The sequence below is a fragment of the Drosophila takahashii genome, chromosome 3R (genome assembly GCF_030179915.1).
Source record: "Drosophila takahashii strain IR98-3 E-12201 chromosome 3R, DtakHiC1v2, whole genome shotgun sequence".
Taxonomy (NCBI): domain Eukaryota; kingdom Metazoa; phylum Arthropoda; class Insecta; order Diptera; family Drosophilidae; genus Drosophila; species Drosophila takahashii.
The window spans coordinates 15490700-15513750 of NC_091681.1; the positions used below are offsets into that span (position 1 = coordinate 15490700).

General features: G+C 38.9%; 1 protein-coding gene and 3 long non-coding RNA genes across 4 annotated transcripts; 2 read left to right on the forward strand and 2 right to left on the reverse strand.

Annotated features, from left to right (window-relative positions):
• Positions 1–3660: 3660 nt before the first annotated feature.
• LOC138913640 (uncharacterized) lies at positions 3661–4656 on the reverse strand. Its single transcript, XR_011419448.1, has 3 exons — positions 4576–4656; positions 4206–4416; positions 3661–4121 (listed from the first exon to the last, which is right to left on the reverse strand). It is a non-coding gene; the product is annotated as an uncharacterized lncRNA (long non-coding RNA).
• Positions 4657–4687: 31 nt separating this feature from the next.
• On the forward strand, positions 4688–5133 carry LOC108060188 (uncharacterized). The gene is made up of 2 exons (XR_001770075.3): positions 4688–4842; positions 4917–5133. It is a non-coding gene; the product is annotated as an uncharacterized lncRNA (long non-coding RNA).
• Positions 5134–7378: 2245 nt separating this feature from the next.
• Positions 7379–8241, forward strand: LOC138913521 (uncharacterized). Its single transcript, XR_011419292.1, has 2 exons — positions 7379–7694; positions 7771–8241. It is a non-coding gene; the product is annotated as an uncharacterized lncRNA (long non-coding RNA).
• Positions 8242–19838: 11597 nt separating this feature from the next.
• Positions 19839–21439, reverse strand: tal-AA (tarsal-less AA). The gene has a single exon (XM_070217599.1). The coding sequence runs from the start codon at positions 20597–20599 to the stop codon at positions 20501–20503; it is 99 nt and encodes a 32-aa protein (XP_070073700.1). The 5' UTR covers positions 20600–21439; the 3' UTR covers positions 19839–20500.
• Between the last annotated feature and the right edge of the window lie 1612 nt (positions 21440–23051).

Below are 23051 nucleotides of genomic sequence, written 5' to 3' on the forward strand. Positions count from 1 at the left end.
CCCCCTCTAACGCCCACAATCGCTTATATACGATTTTAAAAATTTCAATATATTGGAAAAGTAAAAATGCAGTTTTGTTGTGTATATCAATACCTATCGAAATGTAGAAGAAATTTTTTAAATCGGACCATTCGTTAAAAAGTTACGGCGGATCAAAGTTTCTCCTTCGCATTCCCTTTAGCTGAGTAACGGGTATCTGATAGTCGGGGCACCCGACTATAGCGTTCTCTCTTGTTTTCTTATAAAGTTAATGTGTTGGTTTTAATAAAAACTCTTCTGTTTGCAAGTAGGGCAATAATTTTTTAACAGGGATGTACTTTTTGGTTTTCAGTAACATTTTCTGGACTTTGAAACACTGTGCGCCGCAGTCGCGCCCCTTGTAAACTTTGAAACCGGCCTGGCTTCGTTGTTTTTGTTGCTGCCTAAAAGCGCAAAACGCCGGCAGCGAAGGTTCGATTTCACTTTCGCACGCTGTCCCCTCCCCCTTTCGCCCACCTCCCCCTTTCCCACACCCTCCACCTTCTCCCAAGGAGCGGGCGCATCTGGGGTGTCATGTGTTGAGCTCTTTACGAGCGAACGCCGCTCTCACCTGCTTTCTTCCAAGCGGAGCTTGTGCTTTTGCTCTCGGATCTTCGATCTCCCATCCGTTTGATCGCTCGTTCCAAGAGAAATTAATATAATCGATTTAGCGCCATTTTCCAGCGGTTTCGACCAGTCGATTCTTTCGGATCATCCAGGGTATCCACAATTAATTCGGCGTCATATGCAAATCTCACGGTAAATTGTCAGCTTGCCTTAAATGCACTGAAAAAACAATACAACTAAAAGTCACTGGGTAAAAAAGCCTTAAAATGGCGATAAGGTTGTAATAGTTTCAAATATTACCTTTAGATTTTTCGAGGTGACAATTTCTTGTTTTATTTTTGTGATTAACATTTTGTACCTTTTCAACAATATTTTAAATTTATTTATTTAACTGTAACAAAAAAAAACTAAAGAAAAATTATAGTATTTTTCCAAGTTTTTAATTCTAATTTACAATACAAAAATCTATATGTTGCTAGAAAAAATTCAACAAGTTGTTCAAAAGTGTTTGTTCATGGGTTTCCTTTAATAATTATTATGATAAACCAAATTTTTCGAAGTGAACATCAGTGTGATCAATGTACTAAACTATCATCCATATATGTTGGTATATACATATGTATATATCTGTGGCAGCAGTCCGGGAAAATGTAAAGCGAATACAAAAGCAAACATCATGCAAAATCTTCCTGCATTACACAAACGCGGAAGATTTTCCTCGTATTCGCACATTTCTTGGATTTTCCAGAGCTCTACTGCATTTTCATGGCATTTCCATTGATGTTTTTCAGCCATCGTTTGTGTGTGTGTGTGCTAGCATGCGAAACTAGCAGTTAAATTAGCAGTTTTTGCCGCTGCCTAAGCTACAATTTTACACTGCGACTCTTTTGGGCTTTTTCTTGGCTTTGGTTTCGAATTCGCTTTTCGGTTGCTTCGCCTCTTATTTTTTATTTTCCTCTTTGCAATTTATAATTGAGTTGCAATTTGGCAGGCAACTATTTGTGGAATGCAAAGGGGGCCCGGGGGTGGCCTTTTTCGCGGAACTTGCATGCGTATTAGTCATCAACCGACTGGGGGAAAAAACATGAAAAATAATCACATTGGTAAAAATATTTGGCAACAAAAATGAGGAATAACCCTACAAATCTCAGTAATCTGTGTATTTTTTTTAAGAATTTTACTTCATAATTAGTGATTACTTAATAACTTAATTCTGAAAGGAAAAATAAATAAAATTTAAAGAATAAATTTTAATTTTAATTTCAAAAATTAGGGCAGCTAATTGAATTAACAACAACTAAATGGCAAAAATTACTATACTTTCAAAATATACAAAAAAAATTCTTCATCTTAAACTATTCTTTATAAATAACATTAGGTTGTCCCATAAATGGCAAATATACGATTTTATTTTATCAACCCCTCTAGCAGTCAAGGGTTAAACATAAAAAGTGTATTAATATGCCATTTATAGCCTAAACAGAAGATACAACCCCCGATATTACACACAAACAGGTAACAGAAAAAAGCACCGATCAAAGAAGGCACAAATCAAAACGCAGAATCAGAATCAGAAATCGAGGGCAAAAAGCTCAAAACTCGAAATCTGAAATCTGTGAAAATGTTGCCGCACGCGATCGAGACATTCGGATTCGCATTTAATTTTATTTCATTTCGATTCATTGATACCGAGGTCCAGAAAAACGGGAACAAAAAAGGACGGCCCAGTTCCAAATTAAATAATACGAGCTCTCGGCTGCCTTGCTCCTTATTATTATTATATTGTATTCCACCCTTTTTTTGCGTGCTGCGTTTTTTGTGTGTGTGCCATTTTCTTAGGAATTCCCGGCAGCCTTATCCGCACATCCCGTGTCGCACGATCAATCAGAATCTCAGACCTCCACTCCTCTGATTTTGATCTGAATTTGGATCGCAATCGGGCCACGTAGCGATCACTTTCCTTTTCAGAGACAGCTGAATCCTTTTCGGGGGCGGCACGTGCCTAGAACTCGCGATTTCTTCACTTTCCTCGGTTACTCAGGTTCCGTTCATTCGTTTTTTACCCTTTTAACCCATTGAGATCCTAAATTGGAACGCCTACAAGTCATCATGGCGCACTTAAACGCCACACGGTTATGTATTTCATTGAATCTCATTGATCCATTAGTTTGTTTTTTTAAATTTTCCAACTTGGTTCAAGTTTAATACAAGAATAATCGAATTTTAAGAAAGTTATTCCTTTTAATCCTTGGTTGTATAGTTCGATTCTTGTTATTATGCGCTTTACTTTTCCTTTTCAAGGATTCAGCTGCCCCTTTTAAAGGGGTCTAGGGGGCGGCACATGCTTTCTTCACTTTCGTCGGCTGCTCGGGTTACCTGAATACACCTTTAACCCCTTTTGTTGAGTGCCACGCCCCAAGTCATTAGGGCGCACACTTACGGCAGGCGGATATTGATTTCCTTGGGATATTCGACGGCACTATTCAGCGCTTTCCAGCCGATGATGATGACATCTGTGTGTGCCCATTGTGTTTCACTTTTCATCAAACTTATATTAATAAGTTGCGCGAGGGGCCATAATTAAAGCGAATTCGATATTTCCGGCCGGAGAAAAGACATTTGGTTCACTGAACCCAATAAAAATCCTTGAACTCTCGTCGCCAGACGAAATACAAATATTTGTATACATATGTATTGCCAATAATCTATTTCAAACAAAGACCATCAAAGACCAAATATGAAAAAAACTAAGTTAGAGCAGCGTCTGCTGCCCTTTTGGCGGCACCCTCACAAAATTATTGACCAGAGTTCCATCCATCACGGGCTAAAAAAAAAGCAGAAACCCACACAGTAAGAAATTAAACCAAAGTCGGCATTATTCCGGATTTCTAATCAAATTTTCTAAAATTATATATCAAAATTAATTTGTCTTTTTTCGGTGGTTATTGTAATTTTTGATTGATTTTCATTGATTTTTATTTCAGTATAATATCGTCTACATTTTAAAAAAAAATGTTACTAGAGACTTTACAAAATAGTATACAAATTGTTATTAAGATTTATGTGGGGCTGAAAATAAAAAACGCTTTTTCTCCGTGCTGAAAAAGAACAAGCAGACCGACTTTGAGTTGGACCTGTCCGTCTCATCGGATGCGAGATGCTACCAAAAATATTTCTGCTAGAAGGGAGAGGACTTCTGTGCGGCTTGTCGACGGGGTTTTTGCTGCTGCTCGCTCGACCCTCCACTCTCACACACATATTTCATTCTAATCAACATGCTGCAAAACATATAATTCGAATTTTTGATATTTCGCCCGGACCATTTTGCCGAGAAAATTGCATTTAAACGCCTATTATGCGCTTTTTATTTGCAACCCATACTTTTCTGCCCGAATGCTCCGGTCGAGTCAGTCATGCACAAAGACAAATCATTGTATAAGAGCATATACTTTGGCTAGGAAGGGTACACTGTGTGTGTGAGTGTGGTTTCATTTGGGGACTGGAACTCCGGTAAACTCTGTCAGCTAGTTGGCTTCCTGCTTTTTGGGGAGTAGAGTTAATTAACCGAAATCGTAGTGTCGTAAAATCGTTAGCAAATAAAATAAATTGCACTCAATTACCCCAGTGACATCCAAGGCGCAATCGCGACGCTGGTGATTGACCTCTTTCAATGCGACATTCTTGGCTCGAAAACAACACACGGCTCTTCGGTTCGGTCAGATAATGAACTCTATATACACTTGCATATACGTATAGTATACCCGTTCAGCCCCGATTCTCTGATTCCGATTTCGACTGCGACTCCAGCGACAATCGGCTATGCGCCATGCACTTAATCAAAAAGTACGACAAAATCAAGAGTAAACAAAACTGCAGCGCAGAACTCGACTTGAGAACCGGCAGCGATTCACAGCGAACTTCACCCGGGATTCGGGTGCAATGAACACATGATCCGGCCACAAAACAAAAATTTAAATCTCATTTACTCACTTTATGTGTTACAATGCACTGGAAAAATAGTGACCTCCCGCTTGTAGAATCGAAGAAAAATGTATGAGTAACTCCCTAGTTACAAAACTTCTAGTTTTTTGAATTTAAAAACAATTTATAAAGCAACCTTAGGATTCGTCTGTCAAACCTTTCGAACCCATATACCCCTGTGTTTCCGTTTTTGAATCATTATTATTTGTCCTTTCGGCCTGAACACATCTAAATTTGTTGTGTAGTCTCAAATTATTTCTTTTTGTTTGGTTCAAAGTGAGTGAAAAAGTAAAAAAAAATTATAAGAACAAATTGTATGAAACTTCGGAAACGTTTTTTATTTTCTTTAGAAACTTTACGGATTAATCATGTGTTGCGGACCTTGTGGACCTTGCTGTGGACCCTGCTGTGGGCCCTGCGGACCGTGCTGTGGACCCTGCGGCGGAGGATGTGGTCCCTGCTTTGGACCCAATGTCTGCGGACCATGCTATGCCTGTGGACCCTGTGGCGGCTGCTACTGTGGATATCCTTGCTGTTAGAGTCGGACAATTGGGGATCCCTTAAAAGCTTATGCGCTGGGATGAGCCGCTGAGCCGATCGGCTGAGCGGCTCATCCCTGCGCATAAGCTGCTCCTCGGAACAGCATCGCCGGTATTTGCTGAGGAATATACGATAGTTGCTAGGAGTAGGAGTAGTATTTATGGCTTTATCGTTCTGATCTGCGTCCTGCCGTGAACCACAAAAAAATAATTTGAGACAAAATACAAAAAAAAATAAAATAATGTATTCTTTTATTTTATGACGTGTGGTCAGATTTTAAATTTCGATACATAAAGAAATCTAAATTAATTTAAAATACTTAGAAAATTAATAAAATTTAATTGTAAATTTGAGTTAAAATGAAATGCTTTTTCGCATTGCTGTGATTATTTATGACCGCCCAGTTGAGATGATCAGTTGTCAATTCTTGTGCAATTTGCATACCCAAAACAATCGAGTTGAACCGAATTTAGAATCGAAATACAGATGTCTAAAGCGACCCGAATAAGAATCGATCGCAGTCTTCTAATGCGATGCGGTTGACCTTGACGCTTTGCCGAGAGTTTATTGTCCTTTCAATAGAACACGCTAAATAAAGCTCATTTTAGTAGTACATACATATTTATCTCTCACACAGGCGTGCATATTTTTATACAATTCTTTTTTTTTTTGTATATTTACTGCACTAATTCTGCGACGAACTAGTTTCGAGACGGCGGATTCCGATTCCGATTCCTGAATTCCGAGCAATATTAAACAACAAAGTGCATATAAAAAATGTATTCAAATTTACCCGACTGCCGGCTCCAGTTGCTGCTGATCCCCCTCCCCCGTTGCCACCCCTTTTTGGCCATATTTTTTCCCAATCCAACTCCAGCCAATCCGAACCCATCATCAGCTGACTGGATCTACGCGCGCGCCTTTTTAATTGCATCGTTTTTATTTGTGCGACTTTATGCAAATTAAACGAGTTCCCTGCCAAAATATTGCTGGCCGCGTTGATTTGCTGCTGCTGTATTTGCCTTTAATTATTTATTTGCATTCATGTGTGTTGTGTGGGACTTGGCGGAGTCAGTCGGTGTAAGTAGTTTGGCTAGTCGAGGCGCTTTGTTTTGGCGAACTGACCAAACTAAAGTAGAAAACCTAAATATAAACCCAAACTTAAACCAAACATGTTTCATGTTTTTTGGGCGTTTGCCGCTCGGTATGATTTTTCTATTTGTGTGCGCTCGCTGGCTGTTATTATTGATTAGCTAAATTGCTGATAATTAGTTTGACTTTGAACTTGATTTAGAGCTTGTTTGAAGCCCGACCAGCCAATGTGTCAATAGTCGGCCGTTTTGGGGTTCATATCATCGCCAGGCGATCGGGGCAAAGAACGAAAACGTAGCCCACTGTCACGTGTCGGGCATCGAATGTCGGTTTGGGAACTCAACGCAGTCAATCAAATAAGATTTAGGTTCGTTAGCTTCTGTCAAGTCATTGTCGCGGTAAAACATTCGCATTAAATTAAGTTTAGAGCCATTTGTGTCATCCCTTGTAGTGTTTCTAAAATGATAAAGCCTTATTGGAATTTACGTAATAAATTCAATTAAAAACTTAGAATTTTCTCATAATCTTCTAGTAATATAAATAGCATTTTTAAGCTATTATAATATTTTAGAATTTTGCTTTCAATTGATTCTTCTGCTGAGATACTTTGGGTACAATTGAAATTCATCTCCCACAATCACCCCAATCTCCTGCTCTTGTTATCCAATTTTCAGCCCCTTTTTCCACTGGGTAACTGGCACTGAGTTTCCCCATTCATGCCCTAATTGCAGTGAGCATTTCATGATCATGACTAAGGTCAGATTCATAAAAACCGCATAAACTAGACCCAATTTAGTTGACAAACACACACGAAAAACGCTGCGCGAAGAAATTAAAAGCGAAATGGAATTGTTTGTGCAAAAGCCGCCACAATTCGATGGTGAGGGGATACCAGGTGTTGGGGGTGCCGCATTTGCATAGACATTTGCACGTCGAGGTTTGCGGTTTTGGGTGTCCAGAGGCGTATCGGGTGGATGATGGAGGCCCCCTACACGGTGGGAAATGGGAACAGTTTTGCAAATTGACTACTCTTTAAGAAATTTTAGGATACTATGTACTTTACGTTCAAACAACAGTCTTTTAAATGGAAACTTTAGTAGAAAACCAAGTGAAATTAAATTTAAAAAATATTTGCTTTGTTTTAAAATCTATATTTATTGAATGCCAAAGTTTTAAATTGTATTTTATTTTTAAATACTTTTTTTGTTGATTTATTTAAGTGTTGTCATAAATAAATCACCGTTAAGAAGGAATTAAAATACTTTGTTTAATTTTCCATATACTTATATAAGGTAGCTATAGTTTAAAAGTGTTTTCTCTCTGCATTAGATGGCGATTGAGGCGCTTCCATTTTCAAGGGTTCGCCTTGTCTGGCGGCTCGGATTAGTCGCTTCCACATTGAACTTGAGCTCCTCCATCTGCCGGGGCGGCGGTGGTGCATAATCCAAGACAATCCAATCAGGTTCTGGGCTTCTGGACTGTTGTTGCCGGATCTGGTGCAGTTGCGCATAAATCATGCGCGTCCGATGATATCACGTGTTATAATTAGACCGATGCAATTTCACTTTCCAGACCAAACGAAACCAAACGAAACCATACCAAATGTCCGCATCCGCATCTAAGACAACTCAGGGTGACAGCTGAAAATCGTGATATTTGATGTTTGTATCTGTAGCTGTATCTGCGATTTGATTCCATTTGATTTGACCGGGAACGGAACCCCATTGAGCCATCAATGGAACTACAGCGGATTGCCCGTAAAGTGTCGTTCATTATGACCTCCTGTTGTTGTTGTTGGTTCTTAACTATTGGCTCTTGGCTACAATGTAATCGCTGCGGCTCTTTAAAATATGCAGCGGGGCGATACTCCAGCACTCGGATGGAATCCACTTGGCACTCCAGAGCAGCCAGAGCACCCAGAACAGCAGGTTGACCATGAGAACATGTTATTAAATTACTGTAATAATGTATTAAGTATGTAAGAATGCTACAAATGTTAATATGTAATAATAATTGTAATGGCCAGGCGGCTATATATGCCAATGTGTCAGAGAGACCGATCTACTCGACTTTGGTCAAAAGTCGACAGTCGGCACTCGGCAGTCTATTATTTCTACGCACTCTGTATATCCAGCGCCCATTTGACATTTCCATTTTCAGTTCCATGAAAGCGCTAATAATGCACTTATGTATATGTATTGGCCGGGGGTCGATATCGATCGATATAGGTGATCGGTGATATATATATAATTTATGGTGCCTTCATTTGCGTCAGTTGAAACGCGAATGGGTTGGGTTTTTGATTTTTCGCTTGAACCGCCCATAAGCTGTTTCAAACACATATACAAATCTGGAGGGGCGAAACCAGAACTTTCGGAAAGTGTGCCGAATCTTTTCGCAAAAGATTTAATTTTTTTTTACTGAGTAATTTTAAGGTTTGTGCCAAGTCTTTAAACGTGTTGATACTTATTAAATTTAAAGAGTGAACAAGGTAAGTAAATTGATCAATCTTAATTTTAAGAATTTTAAGCTTCGTTTAATCATTCATTCTATATCCATTAAAATTTATTCGTGTTTATACGTGAAAGTTAACTTAAAAATGTTTTAAAATTATAATAACATTTTAAAACGGAGAAAGAAATCTTTTGATCAAAAAGATATTCAGAGAACAATCTTTTTTATTTTCCCAAATATGTAATAATGTTAAAACTTATACCGTTTCCACAACAATACTTTTGTTTACAAAATCTTTATTAAAACCTTACGTTACCTTAGTTAAACTTTTCTAAGAACCATGACGTTTCTTCCCAATTTATTTCTTTATTTAAATAGACACTGTTATTATCTGCGAATCTTAATGCTGTTGCGTACATAAATCCCTTAATTATATGCAAACGCTTGGATGGCTTTCGTCAAGACAAGTTAATATAAAAATATGTTAATTAATTTTTTCCCCTTTATTATTCCTTTTTTTTCCAAATCGTTCCCGGCTGCGCATTTGTTTTCTTCTTCTTCTGGCTGATGATTTGGGTGTTATGCAATCAATACGATAATTTCAGCATTTCTACAATAATAAAATTGATATTGAAAAAAGTTAAGGATATGCATATCCAGTTTTAATCGCACGGTTTTCTGGATTTGCGAATTTCATGGGTTTTATTTATGTGATTTGGTTTTTGCTTTTTGTTTGTCGGTTGCCAACAAGTTAGACTTGTAAATAAATCTAATTATTGTGTCGGCGTTTGTTCAATTAATAAATATCACCTATTTATAAATTGCCTGATTTTATGTTGAACAATTCTTGCGTCCGGTGCATAAAGTATTATAATTTATGGCAGCAAATGTCACAAGAGCGATTCGTATTATGATATCTGCATTAGCATGTTCTTTTTCGCTTTGTATATTTGTGTATTTGCACAATTGCAAATGGTAAACAATCTGCGTCTGGGCCTGGTCACCCGCCGATCATTAAACATTTATAAACAAATTATGTCAATTTGTATGTAAACACGAAATCGAATCGATTCATCGAATGCAGACGTGTTTAGGAGTCGCCTTTCGGCCAGCCAGCTCGCACATAGCAAATATTGGATGGCAGTTCCCAGTCGATTCGGCTTACAGATAGCAGACGGGAAAAAATAATATGGTGTAAATCGATTTTTGCTAGAGATAAAGTAAATAAAGTCAAAGTGATAATGATAATAACATACATTTATTTTTAAGGAGCATTATATATGCTTTAAAGTAATTTGAGAAAATAATAACATTATTGGGATACAAACGATAAGTACAATAAAGATATTTATCAATAGCATTTTGGTACAAATTAGAGATTGAATTTTTAATAAACGAATACAAAAGGATACATTCATTTAAAAAAATAAGAAATAAGAATTCTAACCGCATATTTCACACCTATTTATATTTTATCTTTGAAGAGTATTCCAACGGAAATCTAGAAGATCTTTAATCTTCATTCTTCTGCAATTCGCTGTCTAACTTCTAGAAAGAAATTGTAAATTTAAAAAATATCCAGTTAATAATTTCAAAAGCATATACATTTTAGTTTTACTGACTTGAAATTTTCGAGAATATAACTATTATGATCTCAGTAATTCCCAAACGAATCGAACTGGACTTTGAACCCATTTTTTCTCTCTGTGCAATTGTCCGATCTCAGCTTAAAGTTTCAGCGTCGTGTCGCGTCACCGTCAACATTTAGTTTGGCTTTGCATTTTGTTACTTGAGCTAAATTACAGCGCATGAAATACGGAAGTTGTTATTGCTGTTGTTGCTATTACGGCATTGATTGCAACCTGCACTTACAGATAGACGGGGATACATTTGGAGGGGGTGGTGAAGGGGGGAATGATCGAGAAGGGGGTTTTGGCCGCGGCCAAAGGGCGTGTGTTTTGGCCCAAAGTTGTATGCTGCTAATTTTGATTTATTGCAAATCGGCTTTTATGGCGTTTTTATCTCCGTAATGCTTCCTGTTCTCCATCAGATCTCGTGTGCGAGTGTGTGTGTTTGTGACTATGACTAGGCGTCTTTTCCCAGTCGATCCCATACGATGCGATACGGTATGATCCGATCATTGAGCTGCCTGATCTCAAGCTCGAGCATAGCGCGTGTTATTTGATATTGAACTTGGCTTTGAGTCGAGTGCGAGTGTGGCACGAGTTCTGTCGCGTAAACTGGCTCATGTGCCCGGTGTTCCTCGTCTTATTCTAATTTATTAATTATTTATTTATGTTGTCAGCGAGCGGCGTTGTTCGCTGTAGGTGGTAATTGGACTGGTGGGGGTGTATTTCGAGTTCGGGGCTGTGGCGCATTTTGTGCATTAAACGCCTTAGAGCCATTTGCATGGTTATTGATCTGATTTATGCAAAAGCCAAACTTTTAATGCGACACATGCCATAAATGGGGTGATTGCCATTCTATATTTTCGTGCAGTCGTCGCGATCGTGACCTTTTGTAATTTAAATTTAGTGACTTCTGTAGAGGAAGTAATAAATATTAATGCTGTAAGTATTAGCTGCTGAATTACGCAGGGAAAAAATATTCCTTAAAATTTAAATTCTAACAGCTAACATGAGCTAAAAGATAATTTCAAATAATTTCTCAATTATGTTCAAAAAAATAACAATATAATAAAAAAAAATTAAACTTTTTGTTTGTAATTGAACAAGAAATAAATTTATTATTTGCATAAGCCGATTTAAAAATTTATGTAATAATTAAAACAAATTATTCTGATATGCTAATTACTGATAAATATTTATTGGTATTTTATTTTAATTTGCTCGCCTTTGATCGCTAACTAGATCATTCAGCTCCAAAATATTCCCATGTAATTGGCTCCAACTCCCCGACTAACGTCATATTCCGGTTTTTGGGGTGTATTTCTTCCCAAAAAAGAATTCAGAGAGAAATAACAATAAACAAAGTGAAATACTTGTTTCGCTTAAAATACGATAAAGTAATTAATTGGTGCTAATCTGTGCAACAAAGAAATATAATAACAATAAGACTAATGTGCCGACGATCGTCTGGCATAGTCCCAAGACTATTGGGATACTGACGGGGTTAAAAAAAGCAAACAATCGAAACAAAAATGTATCTGAAATTGAGTTAATTAAGTGCATTCTGTTTGCCAGCAAGCAGACGAGTTTTGCTCTGTTTAATGTGTGATAGGAATACTTCCAATCGTAATTTTCGCCGGTGTATTGTTCGAGATTTAATTTAAATTTCAATTTATACAGACAGAGGACTTGCTTTTAATGGGCTTCGCTTCTCACCTGTTCAGCCCAAGGTCGCACCCCTTTTTTTACGGCGAATTAAATGTTGCGACTAAAGTGCGGACTGCAAGTAATGGGTTAATCGGGGCTGGGTTTTCGGGCATTCCTGGCTGGACAATGACTGGGCTGAAAATATGCAAAGCAAAAAGGGCCAACTTCCCATGCCGCTTATGATTAATCACAATTGTGCGTTGCTATCAATTTTAATTTCATTATAAAAGTTTACATTACCATCGAACGCCGGCAAACAAAGGCCGAAATCCAAGACCCAAAAGAAGCACATGACACCTCAAACAAAATAAAGTGAAAAAGAAAAAATGGACAAGAAGAAGCAGACGGAAACCTTTCGAAGAAGAAGCTATGTGCTATGATACCATAATCCACGAATAAAACTAAAGAAACACAGATACACACCTTTACAGACGCACACACCGAAAAGCTCACAAATAGTTCAATGAACTTATTTTTGTTGTATGTTGCTATGCTGGCTCTCTCTCTCTAGCCGTCTCTCTCCCCCTCCCAGTTTATTTATGTTTTATTTTTACTTGTTTCGTCTATTTGAATTCATTTTTTATGTGGCCACAAGGTGGGAAATATCTTTGGTCAAAGCCAAGCGAACTGCATTGAAAGCTCACTCGAGTATCTCTCGAGTGGCTCTTAGCTTCGAAATATCTTACAGATATTTATCTGTATCCCAAAATCTATTTATAAAGATCGAACATTTACATTTACAACGACTCTTCTTTCGTCTTCTTTGATCTGCATTTAATTTTCTCCACTGGTGTGTGTCAAAAAATATTGTCACGTAGTCCACCGTCTCTCGTTCTTCTGGATTTTAAATTTTGAATGAATTCTGATAGCTCCGTGCAGGTTGTGGATATACATTTTCACATGCCTCTAATCAAGTGTGAATAATCCCATTTTGGGGCCAGTCAGTATTACTGACTCAGTAAGCAAAAAGTATTTAAGCTTAATTGTTATGCTGATAGAGGAGGCGCTAGATGGATTGGTTTCAGCTTCAGGCCCAAAAAAATTAAAGGGAAAAACAAAGAGCATACAAGAGTCTCACCTGACAGGTGTACAAACACACAGGTAGCCAGCTTTTGGTAAGCGTGTGTGTGTTTTGGCCAGCTCACGTTTCGTTTGCCGTCTGGGGAGCTCCAAACTTGAGAGCTCTTTCTGTCTGTTTTGGCCAAATACTTTGATACTTTTACATATAAAACAAGAGAGAACGCTATAGTCGGGTGCCCCGACTATCAGATACCCGTTACTCAGCTAAAGGGAGTGCGAAAGAGATGGAGAAAAACTTTGATCCGCCGTAACTTTTTAACGAATGGTCCGATTTAAAAAATTGCTTCTACATTTCGATAGGTATTGATAAACACAATAAAACTGCATTTTTACTTTTCCAAAATATTGAAATTTTTAAAATCGTATATAAGCGATTGTGGGCGTTAGAGGGGGCGTGGCACCCTTTTGAAATAAACTTGCGCTGCGTAGGAACTCCTAGAATCTGCATGCAAAATGTCAATCTTCTAGCTTTTATAGTTTCCGAGATCTCAGCGTTCATACAGACAGACAGACAGACAGACAGACAGACAGACAGACAGACAGACAGACGGACAGACAGACGGACAGACAGACGGACAGACGGACATGGCTAGATCGACTCGGCTAGTGATCCCGATCAAGAATATATATAGTTTATAGGGTCGGAAACGCTTCCTTCTACCTGTTACATACTTTTGCACGAATCTAATATACCCTTTTACTCTACGAGTAACGGGTATAACAATTATGAATATTCCAACACCTTCAGCACGTCGAATTGGTATTGCTCTTAGGGCTTGTAACAGTGTTAATTGGGGAAAATTAATACAATTTTTTATAAAAATATTTCTGATGGAAAAGTTTATACAAAGTAATCATATAAGATATAACAATATCTCAAAAATTGTAGCTCTTGGATACAAATAACTTTCTAGTTACAAGGAACACTATTATAATTTCTAAATACTAAACTGATATTAATCATTTATTATACTTTAAATATATGTAAAATATTTTTTGTTAAATACAAATAAATATACAAATATTTTAATAAACTTATGTTAGAAGATATTTTTATTTCAAGTTTAAAAAAGTATTTATACTCCTGAAAAAAATAAAGTTTCCATACTTTTTATTTTACAAACTCATTATATTAAAAATATAATTATATTAAAATTCTACAAAATACATTTTGACTGTAGGTATTTTAAACCTCACACATTAAATTATACTTTTATTTGTGTGTGCCCAGCTGAAATTCGATATACCCCATTCAAGGGCTTTGCGTTGCCAAAAACAATGTGTAATAGGTTTTTAATTGAATTGTCGCAAAAACGGCGAACTTGGCTGCTTTCGAAGTTATTTTCGTTTGATTTGGCGGGCTGTAGGCGCGTGCGTTCGGGTTTGGGTGCTATTAATTAATTGTCATGTGCTTATTACACAATCTAGCTGCTAGTGGGCGGTTCGGTTGGCGTGAGTAGAGATGCTGAAACTGAAAACTAAAACTGAAACTGAGGCTGAGGAACAGGGACTGACTGGCGCGACTTACGCAATACATTTATTAAGTCGCCGAGTTTGCACAGGTGCTGCTGCTGCCTCCCCCTGCTGACGTCACTGATAGTGGCTGCAAACAAGCGAGCGAGCGAAACAAATAGCAACTAAGTACACAAAACGATATTAGATATTAGATATTTTCGCGAAACGGCCAAGTGGCTGCGCAATTGGTTAACTTGGACTTGGCCAACAAGCCTAAAGTCAGTGCCAAGCAATGAAAATTGCAACGTGTTTTGGCATTAGACGTGAAAGTGGCTAAGTGAGTGGGTGAGTTTTGCAGGGGGAATGCGAATGCGAATGGAAATGGGAATGGGTGGGGGAATGGGTAGGGGAATGGGCTTTGAAAAGGAGAGGGTAAAACGGCCCACACCAAACGTCAGTTCGGTTGGCTTTTATGGCACGTAATTTGCAATTGGCAAAACCAAGTCCAAGACACTCAACATTCAACGCGACTGCCTCCTTAGCTGCTGACAAACTTTTCACTTTTCATTCTGCGCTTTTCCACCTTTTCCCATTTTTCATTTTTGCTTTTTTCTAGCCTTTTTATTTTTCTGCCATCCAACGTACGTGCTTCATGGTGCATATTTTGGCCTGTTGGCCTATTAAGTCCTGGGTTCTGGTTGGCCATGGGCCAAAGTCTGCGTTGAGTACTGGGGAAAACCAAAACCCCCCTTCGCACAAATGCTTCATGTTGTTTTCAAAGACATGCGACCCATTTTGCCTGCATATTGCGCATACGCCCTGTGGTGAATCAAAACCAATCCACTGCATGACTAATGCCAGATTAAGCCGAAATGTAAGATTTGACACGTGAATCGTCTTAAAACTATGCGAAAACAAGTTCAAAAGTATTTTAAATATTTTCTTCTCTCTTTTTAGCGTGTGTGCTGGCTTTGCCAAAACAAAAATAGGCAGGGAAAGAAAGAGATATTTGCAAATTAGGAGAAACTCTCATATTTTTTTAAGGTACCCAGAGAGATGAAACTGAAACTGAATATATAACAAAAGGCACTTGTCTGGGTGAAATTTTCACCAGATATTCAAATGAACCAGCAACAACAAATGTGGCTGCTGGCTGAACAAACAAACAACAACCAACACACAAAAAACGGAAACCGTTAAAGGCGAAAAAGACAACAACATCAAACGTTAGTTTTGGAGTCGCTTTCAAATGGTGCACTGAAATAAATTGTAGTCAAAATTGTGTGGATTGAAAATTCCGTTCTCTAAGAGAAGCACCTTGATATAAACATTAATTAGGATAATCATATATTTTTTATTTTTTTAGGAAGAATACCTAATAAGTTAGTAGAATAAATAAAGATGAATAGTAATATGGGAATTTATTTCTTTATTTTTATTTTATTTTGTCATATTAAAGCTAGTATACAACACTAAAATTAATTTAAAGAAACAATGGCCCTGGAAACTGAAGTCCTTCGGCCAGAAAATTTATTTCTTAAGTATTAAGATTTATCAGAAGGAGGCTTCAGAAAAGGTTAGTATGAAAGTATCATTTAAGTCGATGACCCTTATTTCTATTTCTAAAATTAAAATCAAATACAACAGGTTTTTCTTCGGTGTACCTACAGTTGTCGTAGATGTTGCTCCTGTTGATGAGGCGTGCTCCGTTGTTTACCCCACTTGAAAGCGACTGAAGATCAATGGATTGTATGACCAAGACCAAAACCAAAACCAAGACCAAAGTTGCTGGTGTTGGTCTACCACTTTCGTTGTTACTGTTGTTGATATTTTGTGTGTTTTTTTCCAAGACGCCGCTAGAGCTTTGAGCGATTTTTCATTGGAATAGAAAGTGAATTGAATTTGTTTTCGCTGGCGGACTGCGCGATTCATTGCTCTTGACGTTGTCGTCTTCATTGGGGTGCCGTTGTTTACACTGAAAACAACGCACGACCGAACGGAAAGCAGATGCTCTGCCCGCTGAGACGGAGACAATCTTCTGGAAATTGGACCATGTCATTGACCTTTTCGCTTCGACTTGCCCCAAAAGCAGTGAGAGTGCTGTTTGTTGTTTATCTTTCGGTTTCAGTTGTTGTTTGGCCTGGGGAAAAACGCCAGTGAAAGAGTAGCTTTTAACGATCTGTTCGTGGACTTTACTCGAATGCAATTATTGGTGGTGATCTGGAGACTTAAGGAGTTTCCAGATGGTGACATGAAAGCTGCAGTCATAAAACTAATACTAATTCATTCCTAACAAAAACGATTGGTATTTTAATTACAGCTAAATTAAAATGTATTTCTTGTTGAAAATTGAATACTAATTTAAAAACTTTATTACGACAACCACAAAGTATATAGCCATATCCAGATGATTTTAGAAAGATCAATTTCTTTCGAAAAATTTACAGTAATTACATCATACGTATTTTCAGATTTAGCCACAATAAAATATAGATTTTTCAGTAAAGCTTCCAGTATATTCCGGGATCAAGGTGGTATAGATTTTCATGGATTATAAATAGATTTATTGTAGGTATAGAAATTTTATAATTTAAAAATTTAATTAAAGTCATTCAGACTTTTTAAGCTTTGATCTTCATATATAATAGAAATGCCTTTAACCTGAATTTCTTTTGCACTTAATTGACAAATTCTAAAACTACTATAATAAAAAATTTATAATGAAGACCTAGATGCCCAGCCAAAGCAATCAAGTCATCCGGAGAGTTGTTTTTGTCCCAGATTGATTTGACATCCACTGTCGCTTTCTATTTGTGGTGTCTTCTAGCGTTTTCCAATGCGGAACCGCCGAGCCACGGGCTGCAGTCTGCTGACTCGATTTCTTTTACCAAAATACCAAAATGTGTAAATTGAACGCGTAGCAGCGGCATCGAGCCAATGGGTTTATTCACCTTTCGCCTAATTATCAAAATACATAAGCGGAGTGTACCAGAAAGCGATATACATACATATGTAGGAGTATGTATGTGCAAAAGCTTCGACCAAACCAATCCGATGACGAAGACGGGCAACGGCAACGGCGACTCGACAACTTCAATGAAATCAATTTTACGATAATAATATTTTCAAAAAAAGCCCAGAGAGAGGGGGCCTGTGATTCGGAATACGAATCCGATTCCGAAGCCCTGTCGATTCATATATAAACATTGAATCAGACCCGGCCAGCAGCTCATGTACCGTTGGAAATTTCTTGCCTTTTCTTTTTTCTTTTCTCACAGCGCTGTGTATAAATTTTGTTTTGTATGGGTATTTTGTTGCTTTTTTTCGTTGTTATTGTCTTGCACAAATGTAGGTCAAGTTATACGTCCGCCAGTGTGTGAGTGAGCGGGTATCTGTGTGTGGGTCTCGTGGGACGGAGTTGCGTACTGGGGTGGATGTGGGGGATCTGGGGGATCCGGGGGCGGGACTGAAGGGGGCTGTCATCCCGTCGCACTCTGAATGACTGACTAAAAGTCGGGCGAAGAGTCAAAAGCACTGACAGTATTTTCTAGTAGCTCCATCCCCGGCCAACTTTCACTTAGAAAGTTCTGCTTGCGGTTATGCGGAATCGCTTTTCGGCCTCTCGGTTTTGTTTGGATACCCTTTTGGAGTATTTATTCCCGGAATTCGCACCTTACGCGGAAGAAAGTATGAACAAAGGAAAGATCAAACACCAATTTTGCTTTAATATCTTCTTCAAGAATTATTATAGCGAATATTATGACAAATCTAGAGTTGAATAAATTGTTATAAATTACAAAACATTTTTCCCGTTTTTAAATTATTTAAATAATTTTGTATAATTTATGTTTATTTGTAAATGTATGTATATATTTTAATATTAATAGGTTATTTGATTTACCATTTTCTTAGTCATAGATCTAAACTGGATCTTAGTCACTCATGTTACATTACAACCAACAATATTTATGCTTGAACAGCTTTCATCAGCCAGTCTAATACTATTTTATTAGTCATACATAAGTCATGACTTTTTAAAATCAGCAAAAATAGATCAAGTAAAGATGTAATAAGTTTAAAATAAGTATTAACTACTTTGTATTGAAATTAAAATGTAGGTTAATAAAGAAAATCTCCTAAATTCCATTTATTTTATAAACGTTTGAGGCTTTTCTAATTCACATTAAGTTATAAGAACTTTCCCACTATTTTTTTGAAGGGTACGTAGATCTTCGCCTCACTTTCTTTAAAACCGCCTTGGCTTGGCTGTTTTTTCGGGGCGTTATGAGTTGGCTTATAGTCGTCTGTGGCTGAAAGCGATATTCATTCATATCACCGACAGCAAGTTAACTGGGTCAGCGCGTGTGTGGGTTCCTGGGAAGATCTGATTGCACTCGGATCTGAGCGGATCGGATCGAATTGGATCCCTACCCTCCGATATGATCGCTTAATTGCATTTTCAATGCGAATCGCTGATCGGCGATCGCTGAATGTCTGGGAAAGCTTTCCGTTAGGCGACGTCATCAGCGCCGGCGGCGCAGCAACCTTGGCGATCGGCGATCAGCTGTTCGCTCCGAGTGGATTTCCCTGAACTTCATACTGAAAAGCTAATGTGCGCGCGTGTCTATTAATAGACTCTCTTTTTCTCGCAGTTTTCCGCTCTCTGCGCGTGCGAAGCTCTCTGTCTCCGGGGGACTTGACTTCCTGCTGGAAAAACCTGCTGGCGGAGAGAGCGCGTGAAAAGCTCGGTGCGCCTCTCTTAAGTGGAAATGCCCTCTCTCTGAGAATCTCTGAGTTCTCGACTGCAGCTGCTGTTGTTGTTGTTATTGTTGTTGCGGCTGCTGGTGTGCTATTATTGACCTAATCACTTGTGGAGCACAAACGAACATTGAACTTTTACTTCCGCATAAGCAGCGCCTGTTCGAGATTTTCTCTTTTGATTGTCTGGATAATATATTTTTTTCGCATTGGGAAAATGCGTTTTCCCCCTCGCACAAAGGGGGTTTTCAATTTTTATTGATCATTTCCAGGCCGCTTGGCCATCGGCGACCGCCCAGTGACATTAATTGATGCCCACAGATTCATCAAATATGCGCTGGCCGTTTGGAAAATCATATTTTATGCTCCCCCGGCAGCAATTTGTCCGCGGCAGAGCCCCAGAGTTTTCTGCGTGAGTGTGTGTCGGCGGCATCTGTGTATCTGGAAAATCTTGTAATTTAATGCGACAATTTTGTGCTGGTCGCTGGACCCTCCGTTTGCCCATCGATGAGCTAGAAAACCCAGTGGATCCGGCAAAGAGAAGAAAATGCACTCGAATTTTCAGTTTTAAATATGATTTTCTTTTAATATTATATTTTTATGGGTGTGAGGGTGTGTGTATGGGGTGTCTGGATGTCGGTCGAAGGTGTAGACATATAAATAGCTTAATGCGCTTAAGATCTAAACAAAATTTCTCGCTCCGAATGATTTTCCTGGCTCTCAACGAGAGAAAAAAAACATTACAAATCGTTGGCAATAAATAAAATTATAATTTAAACAAACGAAGATTTGCTCGGGAAATATGACACTAAACGTAATACTCTTTGCGTAATCCTTTCCAATTTGAAGAAGCAATTACAAGTGTATATGGATATATATATATATAACATATATGGTGTATGTGTGATACAATATAGGATATAGGATATGTGTGTGTGCGTTTCCGTGTGTTTTGTGAACAGCAATGAACAATATTTAATTTAAATAGTATGATAATAATAAATAATTAATATAATAGGTATTGGTAGGCTACGCAAAAACTACATAAATACAAAAGTTCGCATCGGGGGCTGGGGAATCCCCAGCTTTCTCCTTCGCCGGCAGCTGGAAGTCTCCTCGCGGCCGCGAACGCGCAACCAGCGCGCTCCCCCAATCATGCCCAGAATTTTTGGATAAGGCAAGGGCGTTATGGGGCTGTGGTGATATGGGGTTCCCCGTGTTCAGTACTGCCCGGTGGGATCCAGACAGTCCTGTCGCCTCTTTTGGCGGGTGTCTTGCGAGTCGCGGGGTCGCCGATAGGTTCCAGTGGGATCCAGCATTTTGTAGGCTTGTGTTTGTTTTGGGGGTTTTTGAAGTTGGGATAGCTTCTTTTTCTTGGCGATATTTAGCCCTGCTTGCTTGGCTAAATGGGGTTCTTCGGGCGCGACCTTAGTAGGTGCCAGTGGGGTCCAAATCGAGAGACATTTTGATATTGTTTTCGATAACTTTCAGATGGGAACTCAAGATATATGTACTTCTGCTGGCTGCTCCTTCTTCTTCAGTACTGACCAGTGGGATCCAGATAGGCGGCCATGGTTAAGATATTTGATTTATCGAGAATCTTTTGGTAATCTTTAAATAGCTTTATAATAGCTTATTTAGTACTGGCCAGTGGGGTCCAAGTAGGCTGCCATTTCGTATGCCGTGTATTAACCAAAAATACTTGAATGACAAAACCGAGTTGGCTTTTTGTTGCTGCTGCTGCTGCTGTCGATTCTCCTTTGTTTAATTTGAATCAACGCGATATTGAACTTTATACTGGTTCTCGTCGCTGTTGTTGTAAGTTCTTTTATTATCACCACCAGTTGTTGGGTTTCTTGGCTGATTATACAGTCACGATTGGGTGTGTGTTTGCTTTTTGTTCTTTTTCAGTTTTTTGTGTGTTCAAGAGTCACTGACACTTAAAATTCGTTAAATACTTTTATTGTTTATTAACAAACGTATGTTTTGTTTGGGTTTTTGGAAAACGACACGAAAATCTTGAAGGGTTTGCGTGAAAATCTGCGGACTTTGCGAGTTGGTTCTCTGGGTTTTTCTGATATTTCAGATGCTTGAGCTGTTGAGCTGGTGATCTGCACTCGTCGAATGTTGTCGATCTTTTGATTTGATTTTCGTCAAGTCGTAAGCTTAAATGCTCGGCCGGCTCGACGGCGCTGCCGGCGTCGCAGCCGAGAGCTCCGAGAGCGGGAGCGAGTGCAAAAGAGCGCGATAGACGGCAGGTGCGCCGCTCTTAATGGGCACAGCTCTCTTAGTCGAGTGCGCGAGAGCGAGTGGGGAGATGATCGTATTTTCATTCATTTCCAGGTAGGTCTCGCGCTCTCTCGCTCTCTCCCTCTCTCGCCCGACTCAGCCGCTCTCGCTCTGCTCACACCCACCTGGATTTCATTCACGAAACAGCTGTTTCTGATCGAGTGCCCTCGTTATGCTCACACGTCCCAGGTGAGTGTGTGTCGGTGTGCGAGACTTCCGAGTGTGTGCGTTTCGGAGGAACTCAGGTAGGAACTATCCTGGCATTCCATTGGTCCTTCGGTTCCCAATCTGCGATCCTAAAACAGCAGACTCCACCTTCTTTTAGGGCCTAATTGAGGCCCATCTCCTGGCCAAATTCGTTTAGTCAGAGCCAAGTACACTCGAACGCAAAGGTTTCGAAATATAGTATCACTTCTCTTTGATAAAGTTAGATAATTCCTAAATAGTAAGCTGATTTTCTAAATCATTAGGGATAAATACTCCTCTGATTCCAGTTTCTTTTTATAAAAATTTTCTGAATAAGTATCCAATTGACAAAATTTATTGTACTTCGACGTTGTTGTTTTTACAAATATATTATCAGTTTTTATATTCCTACCTTCTGTTTTAAAGGTTAAAAAACCAGAGGATATATTTTACAAGAATATGCTTAAAATTGACTCAGTGAAGTTGTATTGAAATGCAAATACTCATTCTAGTTTACAAGTATTTTTCGGATAATCTTCATTAAATGTAATGTGTCATTGAAAACATTATTTACCCATTTCTTCTGAAAAACGAGCAAATATAGATGTTAACCAAAGATTAAGGCTGTCGCCGCTTGGTCAAACAGAGACGACTGAGGATCCTTGCCAAAATGCTAATATCCTTATGTGGCATAAGTCCCAAATTAATGGTCTTTGAGCCGGCGGCGCGACGGCCACTGCCCACTTTACGTGACATTTGTGGTAGCCTAAGCCGGTCCCGGACTCAAAGGCTGAAAGGGCTTAATCCGCAAATGCCGACTCATAAAAAGGATAAACGCTCGGCATGAGTCAGCATGAGCAGGCCGACCCACCGACGGGTGCTTCCGCGAAATGCGACACCGGAGGCAGGTCCACTCACAAAGGACCGCAGAGATGCGACAAAAAATGAGACAACTGCAACAGCCGAGGTGTTGCAGAATTTCTCGACTTTTCCCATATTTTTAACCCAAAAATTGCTCCGTGTCCAAGTCAGCTGGTGAGGCCAACAGAAGGCAGATTACAAGGTGTGTCATCTGCCGCACAATAGGAAATATAAATCCTTTCGTTTTATTACAACGACGTAAAAAACTCGAAATAAAGAGAGGCAGCCGGGAGTGCCACTGGGACTTCCGGCAGGGTACAAAATATTCGATTGAAGGACGGCTGCTCGGCACGAGCGGGGGATGCAACCCTTTGGCACGGGCCGCGGAATCGGGGATCGGGACTTGCCTCGAGATTGAGAATCAGATGATGTAAG

What these genes read in the sequence shown, in the direction of transcription:
- tal-AA (XM_070217599.1), bottom strand. Translation starts at nt 20,599, where the DNA reads ATGCTGGATCCCACTGGAACCTATCGGCGACCCCGCGACTCGCAAGAC.